Source organism: Melospiza georgiana, chromosome 33 (assembly GCF_028018845.1).
Source record: "Melospiza georgiana isolate bMelGeo1 chromosome 33, bMelGeo1.pri, whole genome shotgun sequence".
Lineage (NCBI taxonomy): Eukaryota > Metazoa > Chordata > Aves > Passeriformes > Passerellidae > Melospiza > Melospiza georgiana.
Genome location: NC_080462.1, coordinates 2,696,263 through 2,711,944, shown reverse-complemented (window position 1 = coordinate 2,711,944; position 15,682 = coordinate 2,696,263). Strand labels below are relative to the sequence as shown.

Genomic DNA, 15,682 nt, shown 5'->3' with positions numbered 1-15,682 from the left:
GCCCAGCCCCGCAGAGCTGCAAGCCCCGGCGGCGGGTGGAGGTGAGCCCGGTGCCCCCCGCGTGCCCCCCGCCCGTGAGGATCCACCGGCGGCCTCTGGAGCAGCACCGCCCGTGCCCGCCGTGCCCGGAGCCCGACCCGGGCAAGCCCCGCAGGCGAGTGGAGCAACGTCCCGAGGAGGATGAGGAGCCCCCGGTGGTGCTGCAGCCGCTGCATCATCGCTGTCCCTGCATCCAGCGGTGCCCCCGGCCCGTGCCCTGCTGCCCCCGGCCCGTGCCCTGCTGCCCCCGGCCCTCCCAGCGCTGCTGTCCCCCCGTTGTCCCCCTGCCGCCTCACCCCGGCCACCAGCAGCAGAAGCAGGTGACGCTGGTGCCCCTCTGCGTGAAGAACTGAGCCCAGGGACCCCTCCCCAGCTCCTGGTTGGGTTTGGGGGGGTTCACCCCCCGGCCCAAGGGATGCTCTGAGCTCGCTGCTGCTTTTTTTGCACGTCAGGTTTGGGAATGCCCTGCTTGGCCCCGGCACTGACACTTTAAATTTTTAAATTCTGGGCATCCTCCGCTTGCCGGGTTTTGGTTTTCCCTGGGGATTCCCCCTCCTGAGGCTGCTCGGACACGGAGGAACCACCGTGGATCTGCTCTCCTGGACTTCACCTCCAAGGTTGTTGGGAGGCAGCTCCAGGACTTGGCAAGAAAAAAGGAACCACTGTAATGGCAGGAGCATCGCAGACTCCTGCAGCTTTATCTCCTCCCCGTGTATTCAAGAATAAAGTTTAAAATTATTTAGCAAACTCTCAGTTCCTCTCTTTTTTGACCACCGACATCACAACGAGAAGATGATGAAAGCCATTCAGACTCTCCCGAGGAAACTCCCACATTTAAATCGGAGTCAGTGTTTCAGCTCTGCCCACAGGGGTTTTTCCAGGTCGGAAAATCAAGAATAAAGTTGAAAATAATTTAGCAAACTCTCGGTTCCTCTCTTTCTTGCCCACCAACATTGCAATGAGATGCTGAAAACCATTCAAACTCTCCCGAGGGAACTCGTACAATCGGAATCAAGGTTTCAGCTCTGCCCTCAGGGGTTTCTCCAGGTTGGAAAATCTTCCCCACCGTGGTTTACCCATCCCGGGAGTTCGGCATGGGCAGAGCCGGGCACCAACATCTGCCCTGCGCCTTCATCCTCCGAATGGGAGCAGTGCGCATCCTCATTTACATGTTAATTATGATAATGAGCGCGTGGCCCGGCACGGGAGGGGTGGCTGTGCATGCCGGGGATGCCTTTTCGCTCCTGCAGGAAGGCGCAGGAACGAGGGTAACCTGCTGCTTCTCCTCGCTTTGCCAAAAAAGCCTACCAGAAAGGGCGTGAAAATAAATAATCTAATTTCTTTGTGTTGCCTCGGCATGACCCGGGCATGTCCTCACACAACCACCACGGAGAGCTGGGAAGGGCAAAAAAGGAAATTTATCCTCATTTTCTTCACCACAGCAATTTCTTTTTCTCGTGTCTCCTTCCAAATAAAAAACCACTTACCTGTGAAATTTACCTTGGGAGAGGCCTTGTTTTATTAGGGATTTTCTTCCCAGTTCCCAGAACGGTGACTCAGGGCCCACAGACCAAGGGCCAGCTCAGCCCTCGCTTCCAGATCTGATTTGGTCCAGTTTGTCTCCCAAGCTCCTTCTCACAGCCCTCCCATCCCAGTTCCCCCATCCCAGTTCCCCCATCCCAGTTCCCCCATCCCAGTTCCCCTATCCATCCCAGTTCCCCCATCCCAGTTCCCCTATCCCAGTTCCCCCATCCCAGTTCCCCTATCCATCCCAGTTCCCCCATCCCAGTTCCCCTATCCCAGTTCCCCCATCCCAGTTCCCCTATCCATCCCAGTTCCCCCATCCCAGTTCCCCTATCCCAGTTCCTCCATCCCAGTTCCCCATTCCAGTTCCCAATCCCAGTTCCCCCATCCCAGTCCCCCATCCCAGTTCCCCCATCCCAGTTCCTCTGTCCCAGTTCCTCCATCCCAGTTCCTCCATCCCAGTTCCCCTACCCATCCCAGTTCCCCATCCCAGTTCCTCCATCCCAGTCCCCCATCCCAGTTCCCCCATTCCAGTTCCCAATCCCAGTTCCCCCCTCCCAGTTCCCCCATCCCAGCCCCTCACCCCAATTTGAGGATTTTCCAAGTACATCCCATAATCCAGGGTTTTAATGAAGCTGTTAAAGATCACCAGCTCCAGAATCAGCCCCTTTTTCATCCACCCAGTCCAAACCTCCCCCAGTTTAACCCCGAGGCTGCTGGGGGAGATTGTGACAAAAACCTCACAAAAGTTGGGGCAGAAGCATGGAATTGTGGAGTGGTTTGGATTGGGAGGGACCTCAAAAAAACCAACTTGGGGATGAGGGGAGGGGCAAATCTGGAACGCAGAAATGGAGAGGAAACAGAATCATGGAATGGTTTGGGTTGGGAGTGATCTCAAAAAATTAGCTTGGGGGTGAAATGAGGGGCAATTCTGGAATGAAGAAATGGGGAGAAAACAGAATCATGGAAAGGATTAGGTTGGGAGGGACCTCAAAAAGCCAACTTGGGGGTGAGAGGAGGGGCGAGTCTGGAATGGAGAATAAAAAGAATCATGGAAAGGTTTGGGCTAGAGGGGACCTTAGGGATCATCTCACTGCAACTCCCACAGGCACCTCCCACCATCCCAGCCCTGTCCAAACTGGTCTTGGACACTTCCAGGAATGAGGCAGCCAGAAATTCCCTGGAAAAGCCGTGTCAGGCCCTGCCCATCCTGGCTGCCTCATGCCCAGAGCCAACCCCTGCATCACGGAAACCGACGGGCACAATTTGCTTTTGGTGACTCTGAGTTGGCTCTTCCCATCACCTGCTCGTGCTTCACCTGGAAATGCTCCTCACGGGCAGCAGGAGGGGAGGCTCAGAGCTCCTGACTCACAGGTCACCCTGCAGAGGGTGAATAAGTCCTTTATTACCTGCCTCACACATCCAAAATGGGGCTTAGACCGTCTCAAGTCTTTTATGTGCCCCGCTGGGGAGCGATGTTATAATTAAAAGATGCTTATCAGAAATGGTGAGTCAAGCAGAACATGCCAGGCACTGGGAACAGCATCCAAATGGAGGAGATGTTTTGCCAATAAATAATTTAATCCTCGTTCCTGCTGCGTGTTTCATGTTCAGGGGAACTCTCGGAGCTCTATAAAAGCCCTTGGCCCCTTGGCCTCTCACATTCTGCTCCCCTGGGCAGTGCCTGTCTTCATTTGACATCTGGTGAGGCTCATCTCTTCTTGGATGGGGGGTCTGGATTTGGGAGGTGACACCTGGACCTTCAGACCACTCTCTAACATGGGAGAGCCTCTTGAGGGACCTGGGGTGGAATTTACAGCGATGCCACCACGTGTGGTGGTGCCTTGTGGTTGGTTTTGCTCTTGGAGGTGAAAAACGGAAAAGGCAAGTTCCGAAAGAGGGTTTGGATGGAATTTGGATGCAATCTCACCAGCGTTGGGCAACTGCAGGAATTTCCTCTGGATCCAAGCCCTCAGGATAAACCCCATGGGAAATCAAACAGAACCAGAGGAGACACTAACACCAACCCATCTCTTTTCCAGGTTTTCCCCCACATCCCCACCATGATTTACTCCTCAGGAAGAGAATCCTTCTTCAACCTGAACTCCACCTGGTACGACCCCTCTGGCTCCTGGCTGGACACGCGGCGCACGCCCTTCCGCTACGGTTACTCCACCTGCTGCTCCTCGGGCGGCTCCTCGGGCTGCCACGGCGAGGGTTGCGAGGGCATGAGGGGCCACGACTACCGGCACTACGGCTACCGACAGCCCCGCTGCGCCGAGCGCTGCCACGGCTACTCCAGCTCGTGCCATGGAGGGGGGGACGGCTGTGTCAGGAGGCCCACCTACAGCTATGGGGGCTCAGGGGGGTGCCAGGGTTATGGGAGGTCTGTGTGTGCTGAGAGGTGCCAGGGCTCCTCGAGTTCATGCCATGGAGGAGGGTCCAGCTGTGTCAGGAGACCCACGTACAGCTATGGGGGTTCAGGGGGGTGCCAGGGTTATGGGAGGTCTGTGTGCTCCGAGAGGTGCCACGGGACAGTGGTCCAAGGGGGGAAGCCGTGCTGTGGGACCCCCGTGCAGAGCATCCCGGTGCAGAGCTGTCCCCAACCAGTGCAGAGCATCCCAGTGCAGAGCTGTCCCCAATCAGTGCAGGTCTGTCCCCGTCCCTGTCCCCCTCCCGTGAAGAGCATCCCAGTCCAGACCTGTCCTCCACCAGTGCAGGTGTGTCCCTGTCCCTGTCCCCCTCCCGTGAAGAGCATCCCAGTGAAGAGCTGTCCCCCCCCAGTCCAGACCTGTCCCCCTCCAGTCCAGACCTGTCCTTGTCCATGTCCCGCTCCAGTCCAGCAGGGCTGTGTCCCCGTGGCCAAGGGCATCCCCCGCCAGCAGCAGAAGCAAGTCTGCAAAGTGCCAGCCCGGAAGATCAAATAAAGGACGTGAGGAGTGAGGGGGAACAAAGGGAATTGTCCCTGTCCCCCCTCCCTGTCCTGCTTTTCACCCATCTCTGCTCTGTCCCCCTGCTTGTAACGCGCTCTGAAGTTGTGACCCGCTGATGCTGTGAAATTTAAAATGCTTTTCACCTCGTTTCACAGCAGATGTGGAGGCAATAAATAAAAAATGCTGGCTCAAAACCCCCTCGCGTCTGTGTTTTTATCTCCTCATCCCTCTGAGTGGCTCCTGGTCCTTCTGGTGGCCAGAGCTGGGTTTGCAGCGGCCTCACAAGGAGGCTCCGGGTGGTTCCACCTGGTGGCTGCTCGTCCCCACTCCAGGCAATTTCCTGGTTGGTAAAGTAACAGTTTTCATCACGGGGTGTTTATGCAAGGGGGTAATTAAATATTAATGAAGTTGCGTAAAGAAAATCCACATTTTAACGGAGAGGGGAAAAGCAGAGGGTCTGTTTGGGACCACAAGGTGACAGGCGCAGCTGGATTGGCACCATAAACCTCCAAAAAAAGCCCTGGGGATAAAAGGCAGGAAGAGGACTTGGGAATGGCTCTGAAAGCCCCCAAATTTCTGGTAGGGCTGGGAGAGGAACCCCCTGGGAGGATTTCTGGGGCCAAGCAGGGATGTGGAGCTGCTGTGAGTCGCGGCACCACGTGCTCAGAGCTCCTGGCACCTCCCCAGCCCAGGTGAACGCCTCCATCCCCTCCTGACACCAGGTCATGGAACACGGCACCATCAGCCAACTCCCAGGGTGGGGATTTCTCCAGATGGAAAAGGGAAAAAGCAAACACAGGTGCAGGGTGGGGGTTTTAGGGTGAACACTGACAGTGACACAACCTCAAGCCTCCCTTGCCAAACTCTGCAAGGGCAATTCCTTCATAAAAGCAACAAATGACCCCAAAAAAAGCCATTTCCACTCAGAATGGTGTCTGTGGATCCAGGGATGCCTCTCCAAGGAACAGGAGCTTTGTAGGGGACACCTGTAGGGTCAGCATGATCCTGCCCCATACGGGGGCCCAGGTGCCCCCTGGGCCCTGCTCACGTGTTTGTCTCCATTGATGGAACAGGTTTATCCTTGTTACAGAATTAGGGCTGTAATTAATCATGGATCATGAGTTTCACAAGGATTTCCATTCTGCCAATGTTTGTGAAATATGCCAAGTGAGGAATTCGGAATTCCTCATCTATCAGTTCCAGTGATTCAGCTCCTTTGGGGACCAGGGGGTCTCCTGAACTCTGTGTTTTATTTTCATTCAATCCAAGCTGGTTTAAATATCACACGGGCCTCTAGAGTCGGGCATGAGATGAGACCTGAAGCTCTCCATGGGCACAAGGACACTTTTGACCTCAAAGCAGAGCATGCATGACACAGATCCCAATGTCCTCCCACTCCTACCAAGATGTTGCCTAAATCCTATGGGCTTTAAATTCCTTCCGTTTGGGTTGAAAGGCTTAAAATAAAGAAAGGACAGGCTTGAAAAATCCCAGCTCTGCTTTTAGTGCTTCCTTGCTGACTTTATTCAGAATTTCTGGTGTTTCTTTGATGCCTTGTCCAATTATGGTTATTTTTGCTACCCACCACCACGGCCATTTTTGTTCCCTTCCCTGTTCATTTCTGGGTTTCCTTTACAACCCCACCCCTCAATCCCACCTTCCCACCCTCTAACATCTTAGTTCAGAATTGGGCATAAAGAACAGGTAAATGCCACAATCAAAGGTGACAAAAACCATCCCAAACTCTCCCAGCCCCATGGCCCTCATGTGAGGGCCAGGTGTGGTAGGCAGTATTATTTTTACGGAGCAACAAAAGGGAGGTCAGGATATTAATCTGCTCCAAAAACAAATAAAAGAATGGCAGGGAGGAGGGGGGGGTGTGCAAATACTCGTATTTAATCAAGCGCTCAGGACAATGAGCCATCAGGTCCCTCCCATTTCCAGAGAAATCCAATTCAGACTTTAAAAGACCCTGCTCCCCATTTCTCCTCAGCGTCTCAGCTCCTAAGAGACTCAGCTCCTCGGCGTCTCAGCTTCTCAGCTTTGCCTCTCAAGATCCTTCTGATCCAGGTGAGTCCAAATCCATACAATTTTTATTCTCCTAATGCTCTCCAGGGTTCCCTCAGTCCTGAGATCTTGGGCACTTCTCTTCCATGTCCTATCTTCATCTCACTCCTCCTGCCAAGTAGGAAAAGGTAAAAATTCATGGCTCGGGTGGCCGAGGGCTCTTCGTGTCTTGCTCTGGAGTCTGTCCAGCTCTTCTCTTCTCTTTTCACTTCTCTCTGATGTACAAGACCTAGGCTCATGCAAAGGGGCCACCACAGGCAGTGATAACTCTTCTCCTGCTCAAGAACCTGGTTTAGAGCCATGGAATCATGGAATTATGGAATAATGGAAAGTGTTGCAGTGTGATTTCGTGGTTTACCTCAGAACCTCGGGCCCCTCCCCTGAAAATTCCCTGCCAGGTGTGTCAGTCATCCCTCCTTTCCCCACGCTGAGCCCTGCCAAGCACTGCCTGTCAATCCGGGAAGTCCAGAAGGGCAGATGCAAAAGATGCCCTCTACCCCCGGGCATGAAGGTGACCTTTGTCCCTTGAGATCTCCTCTCCCCTACCTGGTTGGTGGGATTCCTATCCCTTCCCTGCCCCTCTCCCCGGGGTTAAAAGGAACAGAAACCACGGGGTCGGGGAGTTCTGTTGGAGGAGTTGCTGCGTTCAGAGGCCTGTGTGCCAGAATAAAGCTCTGCATCCAAACCCTCCATCAGAACCGACTCCTTTCCTTCACCATCGCCTTAAAGCTTTTCTGGCAGAGGGAAACCTGAGGAGCAGCCCCTCCATGGGGGAAAGCTCCATCCCACCACCACCAGAGCTCCTGCATGCCTGGACTTCTCCCCATGTGCCAGCTGCAACACACAGCTGGCCGAAAGTGTCTTTGGGGTGATCTAGCTGGCCAAAAGTGTCTCTGGGGTGAAACACCACACATCCAGCTGGCCAAAAGTGTCTCTGGGGTGAAACACTACCGCTGCCACTATTTGGTTCAGAGCAGGGTCCAGACAAGCCAAGGCATGTCCCGTCCGCAATATTGGCAATATCAATAGGAAAGGCTTAGGTTAGAAGGGACCTTCAAATCTGCTCACTGGTTGTAGGGACACGGCCCACTAGCACATCCCAGGGTGCTCCACATCCTATCCAATGCAGCCTTGGACGTTTGCAGTGTCCCTGCTCATTGCCTTCTTTTCCCAGCAGGTCTCAAACCATGTCCTCCCACCAGGGCAAGGAACAGTCTGCCTCCTTCAGCAACGAATCCTCAGGCTGTGGAGGATCCCATTGCCAAAAGAACGATGGCCAATCCAATTACACGATCACGTCTAGTGGAGGTGGAACCCAAGGGCTCAATACAGGAAACATCAATGGTAATAGCAACAGTCTCATCAACATAGGAAGCACAGTTAACAAGTGATCACCCCACCAGCTGCAGGTGATCCACAGGAGTGCCCTGGATCCTGTGCCACGTTCTGAAAGCTTCGCACGTGCCCAGGAATTTCCAATTCCCAAGGACAATGTGTCCTTCCCCTCCCCTGGTGTGTCCTGTAACCTGTCCTGAGCTTGTCTGTGGGTGCTGAAATAAACACTTTGCTCAGCTGGCACTGGTGTGTGTGGATCAGTCTGTGAATTCATTTGAGCCACCACAGTCCATAATTTCTGAGAAGTATTGAGCCAAAAAGCTCTATAGACAAAAAAACCCATGTTTTTGCCATTTGGCCCCAAAACGCCGCCCCTGAGGGAGGTACCTCCACGTGCTGGTGTCAAACCCCCAGCCAGCCTTTCTAGAAACGCTGTGCCCAGCCCTGCCCGAGCTCTGGGTGCCCCCTGGGCCCTGCTCAGGTGTTTGCCTCCATCCATGGAACAGGTTTATCCCCACCACGGAATCAGGGCTGTAATTAATCGTGAATAATGAGTTTCACAAGGATTTCCATTCTCCCAATGTTTGTGAAATATCCCGAGTCACATTCAGATTTCCTCATCTATCAATTCCAGTGATTCAGCTCCTCTGGGGACCAGGGGGTCTCCTGGACTCTGTGTTTTATTTTCATTCAATCCAGGCTGGTTTTAATATCACACTGGCCTCTAGAGTCCTGCAGGAGATGAGACCTGGAGCTCTCCACAGGCACAAAGACACTTTTGTCCCCAAAGCACAGCATGTAAGACACAGATCCCGATGCCCTCCCACTCCTACCTAGATGTTTTCTGCATCCTACGGGCTTTGAATTCCTTTTGTTTGGGTTGAAAGCCCTAAAGTAAAGAAATGACTGGCTTGAAAAATCCCAGCACTGCTTTTATTGTTTCTTTGCTGACTTTATTCGGAATTTTTGGTGTTTCTTTGATGCCCTGTCCAATTATGGTTATTTTTGCTACCCACCACTACAGCCTTTTTGTCCCCTGTCTCTTTTATTTTTGCCTTTCCTTTCCAACCCCACAATCAGACCCCATAATCCCACCTGCCCACCCTCTAACACCTGTCCCATCTCAATTCAGGATTTGGGCATAAGGAACAGGAAAATGCCACAATCAAAGGTGACAAAAACCATCCCAAACTCTCCCAGCCCTGCGCCCCACCGGGCCAGGCGTGGTGGGCAATTAACATTTTTATGGAGTAACGAGAGGGATGTCAGGATATCGATCAGCTCCGTGTGTCAAAACAGCACAGCAAAAACTCCCAATTAGCCAAGTGCTCGGGGTGCTGAGCAATCAGGTCCCTCCAGTGGGGCCCCAGCTCGTTTCCGGAGGAGAGGCCCAAGTCAGCATTTAAAAGCCCATGCTTCGCGTTGCTCCTCTGCGTCTCAGCTCCTCAGCGTCGCCTCTCGAGCTCCTTCTGATCCAGGTGAGTCCAGACCCATCCGATTTTTACTCTCCTAATGCTCTCCGGCTTCTCCCCAATCCTGACCTCTTGGGGACTTCTCTTTCATGTCCTATCTCCATCTCAGTCCTTCTGCTGAGTGGGAAAACGTAAAAATTCCTGGCTCAGGTGGTTGAGGGCTCTGCAGGTCTTGCTCTGGAGTCTGTCCCGCTCTTTTCTGATATACAAGACCAAAGGGGCCACCACGGGCAGGTGTGCGGTGATAACTCTTCTCCTGCTCAAGAACCTGGCTTAGAACCGTGGAATCATGGAATTATGGAGTCATGGAATGGGTTGGGGTAGAAGGGACCTTAAAATCTGCTCACTGATTTTAGGGACACCCCCCACTAGCTCACCCCAGGTGTTCCAAGTCTCATCCAACACAGCCTTGTGTCGTGGTTGAGACGGAGAGAATACAAAGCAACTTTCCATTTTCAGGGAGCCTCAAACCATTTTGATTACACCATGCATGCCTTTTATACATTTTTACAAAACTTATAAAGTACACTTTTTGTCACGAGAGACAAAGTGCTCATTGGAACAGGCAGTTGCAGGTTTCTCTCGTTTCTCCTTCTTTCTTTATTGATTTCTGTGTCAACAACCATGATAGAAAATCCTTTCAGGCTTGAACACAGATCCTCTTCTCAAACTTCTCTCTGGCTCACAGAAATTGCTGTAAAACCTTTCCCACAGCCTTGCACACTTCCAGTGTCCCTGCTCATTGCCCTCACTCATGGATGACTTTCTCCAGCAGGTTTCCAGCCATGTGCTCCCGCCAGGACAAGGACCAGTGCCACCAGCAGGAACGCTCCTGCTGCCACAGCAGTGGATCCGGTTGCCACGGGAGCAGTGGTGGATCCAGTTGCCAAAGGAGCAGCGGATCTGGTTGCCATGGGAGCAGTGGTGGATCCGGTTGTCATGGTAGCAGTGGCGGATCTGGTTGCCACAGAAGCAGCGGATCTGGTTGCCGTGGAAGCAGTGGCGGGTCTGGTTGCCATGGAAGCAGCGGATCTGGTTGCCATGGAAGCAGCAGCGGATCTGGTTGCCGTGGCAGCAGTGGTTCTGGTTGCCATGGCAGCAGCGGATCTGGTTGCCATGGGAGCAGTGGGGGATCCTGCCATGGGAAGCCGCAGGAGTGCCAGCAGCAAATCTACCAAGTGTCCTCAAACATGAAGTGATCGCCCCACCAGCTGCAGGTGATGCACAGGAGTGCCCTGCATCCTGTGCCATGTTCTGAAAGCTTTGCATGCGCCCAGGAATTTCCAATTCCCAAGGACAATGTGTCCTTCCCCTCCCCTGGTGTGTCCTGTAACCTGTCCTGAGCTTGTCTGTGGGTGCTGAAATAAACGCTTTGCTCAGCTGGCACTGTTGTGTGTGGATCAGTCTGTGACTTAATTTTAGCCATCACAATCCATAATTTCCAAGATGTTTTGAACCAAAGAGTCCTATAGACAAAGAATTTCCTTTTTTTTTGCCATTTGGCCCCAAAACGCCGCCCCTGAGAAAGGTACCTCCATATGCTGGTGGCAAACCTCCAGCCAGCCTTTCTAGAAACGCTGTGCCCAGCCCTGCCCGAGCTCTGGGTTGTGCCAGGGGCGTTGCTCGATGGTTACACAACGAGCTGCTAAATTTCTTCTCAGCTTGCAATTAAAATGAATTGGGTAATTTATTGCTCCGGTATTGCCATTCATGAAATGGATGTTACCGTGATAAGATTGTTCTCAAGTGCGTCAGGAGGATCAGAAATTTCTGGCATTGCTGAAGAGGGTGCAGGCAGCAGCTCACTCCCTATTTTTGGAGCAAGGATGGCTCGGGAAGGCTCTTGGTCCAAATTTGGGGTTTGCTTTGAGCCCCCCATCTCAAAACTCAAGGCACATCAAGGTGGCCAACCACAGAATGTAGAAGTGCCCATTGTTAACAAACCCAAAGCAATTAAAACACGGGGAAATGAACACAGGGAGATGCCAAGAGCCAAAAATTCCTTGGAGTGTTTTTTTCCCAGAGGTCATTGACCACATTTCCGCTGAGGCCAGAACAAAACTCAATTGAGGAGCAGCGACCAAACCCAGGCACATTTTGTCCTGACACTGTCCTAGATCATGGCAGGAGTTTAGCAACACAAAAGAAGCTTCAGGTTGCTCACCTGGCTCATTCACCTGCCCTGTCCTCCCAAATTTCCCAAAATCCTTCGTTTTCGGTACCAGCAAATGTGGATGGGGTTTGGATGGAAGGAACCACTCAGTCTCCATCTCCATAAAATCAACATGGACAATGACAAATCAAAGGCAGGCGAGCTGGGGAGGAAGGAAAATATTTCCCACCCAGTGTTTTCCAAGCCTTTCCACACTAATAAAACCACTTTCCAGATGGGAAAATCCAGATTTCAGCCTTTTTTCGCTTCCTTTTTAACGATTGCAACGTCTTCCATAATCAGTGACAGAAAAGAGCCAAACAAGCTCCATGCTCCTAAAGAATTCCCAGCCCACGCAGCAGAAAGGTGCAGGGAGGATCCCAAATTATTGCCTCTCATGAGTTCTCCGTGTGGGGCTGAGCATCCGGGATTTGCTGGCCAATTAGGAGCTAATTGGGGATCAGGGGAAATGCAAAAAGGGTGTTCCTGCAGCTCTGGAGAAAGTCACAGGGGTCTGCCAGTTGCCCACAACTGTGTGTGGCCGAGGGCTCCTCCTCCTCTTCCTCTTCCCCCTCCTCCTCTTCCTCCTCCTCCAGCAGCACCAGAGCCGCTCACCTGGAATAAAACCATGGATTCATTCCCAGGTTGAGGCTCAACCACATAATTAAGCACCTTGCTAATCCTGGATCGTTACCCAGGGCAGGGCTTATTCCTTCCAAAAATAAGAATTCCAGCTGCTTGAGGTCTTGGCAATGGCAGGAAACCTTGGAGTTTCCTCATCGCCTCACCGTGTTTTGATCAGTTTTGAGAGGAATGAGCCAAAGGTGATTCCAGGCAAATCCTAAAATCCCTGAGGTTGGAAAAGCCCTCAAAGGCCATCCAGTCCAAGCTGTGCCCATCTTATCCCAAACCCAGAGGGTCATGGCCAGGCCTTCCTTGGACACCTCCAGGTGACTCCAAACCCCTTTTCCAAGGCCTGGCTGCCCTTTTGAGGAAAAAACTCCTCCTGATTCCAACCTTACCCTCCTGTCAGAGTTGTGCAGGGTCAGAAATTCCCCCTGAGCCCCCTTTTCTCCAGGCTGGGCTCCCCCAGTTCCCTCAGGAATTCTTCAGCTCCATTCCCTTCTCTGGACCAACTCCAGACCCTCTTGCCATGTGTGCCCACAGCGCTGGACATTCCCCTCACCATCCTCAGCATGCAGGGAATTCCTGCTAAATCAGAGTTTTCTCCTTTCCCAAAGCTGTTTTTGCCACTTCAGGGCCCATTTTGGTTTTTGGGGGAGTTGCAGGCCCAGAGAACCTCAGGACATCCTGGAGGGAAGTTGTGGTTTGGGGATGAGACATCTTCTGACACGTTCTCCCCCTGAACCTGAATCACTCATGGGGTGTGATCGACACCAAACCTGACCTGGGGAAACCGGGGCCACCCACGGCTCCCCCAGCCCAGCCCTGCACAGCAATTAAAGCTCTGTGGACAGGAAAGGCGACCTACAAGGAGAGGCAATCCCAGAGTGGATCAGGTGAGTCACCCCAGGAGCCCCAGAAATGGGGAGGGCAAAAAAAAATAAAAAAAAATTTAAAAGCCACCGGCGAATTAAATGAACGGGACAGGGAGGGGCTTCTCCATGTGGGGTGTGCAGAGAGGGTATAAAAGTGCTGCTGTCCCCAAAAGCTCCATTGCCTCTCATCCTTCTTCATCTCTTCGTGCACGAGCAGCCTCAGGTAAGAGCTGGGGGGCTCCAGAGCCATTGGCGGGGTGAGTTTGGATCCCCAAATCTGGAACGGGGCTGGGATTTGTTCTGGGGTGGGTGAAGAGGGAGCCCAGGGGTTCAGAGGGAGCAGACGTGGGGATGTGGAGGGAGGCTCTGGAGCCTTGGCTCTGGTTTTGGAAAACCAGGCATGGCTTCCAAACTTCCCACCTTTGGTGGGACAATGCCAGGGAGGAGAACAATCCAGAAAGGTGGGATCTGGCTGGGACTGGGAAAAGGAACACTGGGATTCCTTTTCCCAGTCCAGCCAGAGAGGGTCTGGGGTCCTGGCTCTGATTTTGGAAAGCCAGGCATGGCCTGAGTGTCCCCATCACCTTGGGTGGGACAATGCCAGAGGGGAAATGGATCTAGAAATTTGGGACGTGGCTGGGACAGGGAGGGTCTGGGGTCTTGGCTCTGATTTTGGGAAGTCTGGGTGTCCCCAACGCCTTCAGTGGGACAATGCCCGGGAAGAAAGTGATCCAAAAATGTGGGATGTGGCTGGGACGGGGACAAGGAACACTGGGATTCCTTTTCCCAGTCCCAGCCAGGGAGGGTCTGGGTGTCCCCAACGCCTTCGGTGGGACAATGCCAGGGAGGAAAATAATCCAGAAATTTGGGATCTGGCTGGGACTGGGAAACGGAACACCTGGATTCCAGAAATGTGGGATCTGGCTGGGACTGGGACAAGGAACACCGGGATTCCAGAAATGTGGGATGTGGCTTGGAGTGGGAAAAGGAACACCCAGATTCCTGCTGCCTGGAAGAGCAGGAGCAGGAAGGACAAACTGTGTCCCCACAGGTGACCCAGCACAGTGCCATGTGCTCCCGCCAGGACAAGGACCAGTGCCACCGGCAGCAGCGCCAGAGCAGCAGCGGCTGTCACAGTTCCGGCGGTGGTGGCTGTCACAGCTCCGGTGGTGGCGGCTGTCACAGCTCCGGTGGCAGCTCTGGGGGCTGTCACAGCTCCGGTGGTGGTGGCTGTCACAGTTCTGGTGGTGGTGGCTGTCACAGCTCAGGCGGTGGCGGCTGTCACAGCTCTGGTGGCTCCAGCTGCCACGGGAAGCCCCAGATGCCGGTCCAGCAGCAGCAGCAGCAGCAGGTGCCGCAGATGCCCCAGCAGAAGATGAAGTGACAGCGTGGCCATCGCCTTGTCTCAGCTCTGGCAGCAAAGATCACATGGGGACCGGATCCCTGTCACCTTCCCGGGGGTCCCGAAGTCACCCCGGTGCCCTCCAGAGCCTGGCAAGGACTGGGCTGTGCCCAATAAAGAGTCACATTCTCTAAATCCTGCTGGTGTTGGTGTCTCCTTGCACTCCAGAGGCTGGGAGGCAGCCCAGGATGGGCTTTTGGGGCTGGGATGTTCTCCAGAATCAGCCCAGGATGGGGATTTGGGGCTGGGATGTTCTCCAGAATCAAGGACACAACCCAGGATGGGGTTTTAGGGCTGGAAGGTTCTCTAGAACCAGGGAAGCAGCCCAGGATGGGTTTTGGGGCTGGGATGTTCATCAGAGCCAGGATGGGTTTTTGGGGCTGGGATGTTCTCCAGAATCAGGAAGACAGCCCAGGATGGGGTTTTGGGGCTGGGATGTTCTCCAGAACCAAGGACACAGCCCAGGATGGGGTTTTAGGGCTGGGATGGACTCCAGAGCCAGTCCAGGATGGGGTTTTAGGGGTGGGATCTTCTGCAGAACCAGGATGGGCTTTTGGGGCTGGGGTGTTCTCCAGAACCAAGGACACAGTCCAGGATGGGGTTTTGGGGCTGGGATGTTCTCCAGAACCAGGATGGGGTTTGGGGCTGGGATCTTCTCCAGAATCAGGGATACAGCCCAGGATGGGGTTTTAGGGCTGGGATGGACTCCAGAACCAGTCCAGGATGGGGTTTTAGGGTTGGGATCTTCTCTAGAGTCAGCCCAGGATGGGGTTTTAGGGCTGGGATGTTCTCCAGAACCAAGGATACAGTCCAGGATGGGGTTTTAGGGCTGGGAGGCTCCTAAAATCCAGGCAGGCACCAGGTTGGATGGTTTTTATTGGGTTTTTGTGGTGTTACAACCGTTTATGTGAGAAAGGGGACAGTAAGCAGGGAAAAAAACGCCTTTGGGATATTTACAGTGCAGAAAAATCTCTCTGAAAATCCACCTCCCTGAGGTGCATTTTTGGTGTGTCCACCCCCCCAAAAAGCACATGGGAATTCTGCTGTTGACTCCAAATGAGCTGGAGATGAGCTCCCAACAAAAATGAACTTTTAATTTTCCCCCAGGAATTGCCACTCTGGGTTCGTTATTTCTGTACAGGCTGATATCAAATAATCAAATAATTAGCAGGGATTTTTTTCATTTTTTCCCTGTTAATAACCGGGGTGAAGGGGCTGAGATTTCAGCAGGGTTGAGATTTTTTGCTTTTTATGAGGAA

General features: G+C 53.2%; 1 protein-coding gene across 1 annotated transcript; it reads left to right on the top strand.

Moving 5' to 3' along the window:
• The first annotated feature begins 3,626 nt into the window (after window positions 1–3,626).
• Window positions 3,627–14,405, top strand: LOC131095068 (uncharacterized). Its single transcript, XM_058042656.1, has 5 exons — window positions 3,627–4,151; window positions 9,340–9,376; window positions 10,146–10,376; window positions 13,195–13,244; window positions 14,073–14,405. The coding sequence occupies exons 1-5, from the start codon at window positions 3,627–3,629 to the stop codon at window positions 14,403–14,405; spliced, it is 1,176 nt and encodes a 391-aa protein (XP_057898639.1).
• Window positions 14,406–15,682: the final 1,277 nt, after the last annotated feature.

Coding starts and splice junctions, on each gene's coding strand:
- LOC131095068 (XM_058042656.1), top strand. CDS start 3,627: ATGATTTACTCCTCAGGAAGAGAATCCTTCTTCAACCTGAACTCCACC. Junction 4,152..9,339: donor CCCCCGTGCAGAGCATCCCG/GTGCAGAGCTGT, acceptor TCTGCGTCTCAG/CTCCTCAGCGTCGCCTCTCG. Junction 9,377..10,145: donor TCGAGCTCCTTCTGATCCAG/GTGAGTCCAGAC, acceptor TTTCTCCAGCAG/GTTTCCAGCCATGTGCTCCC.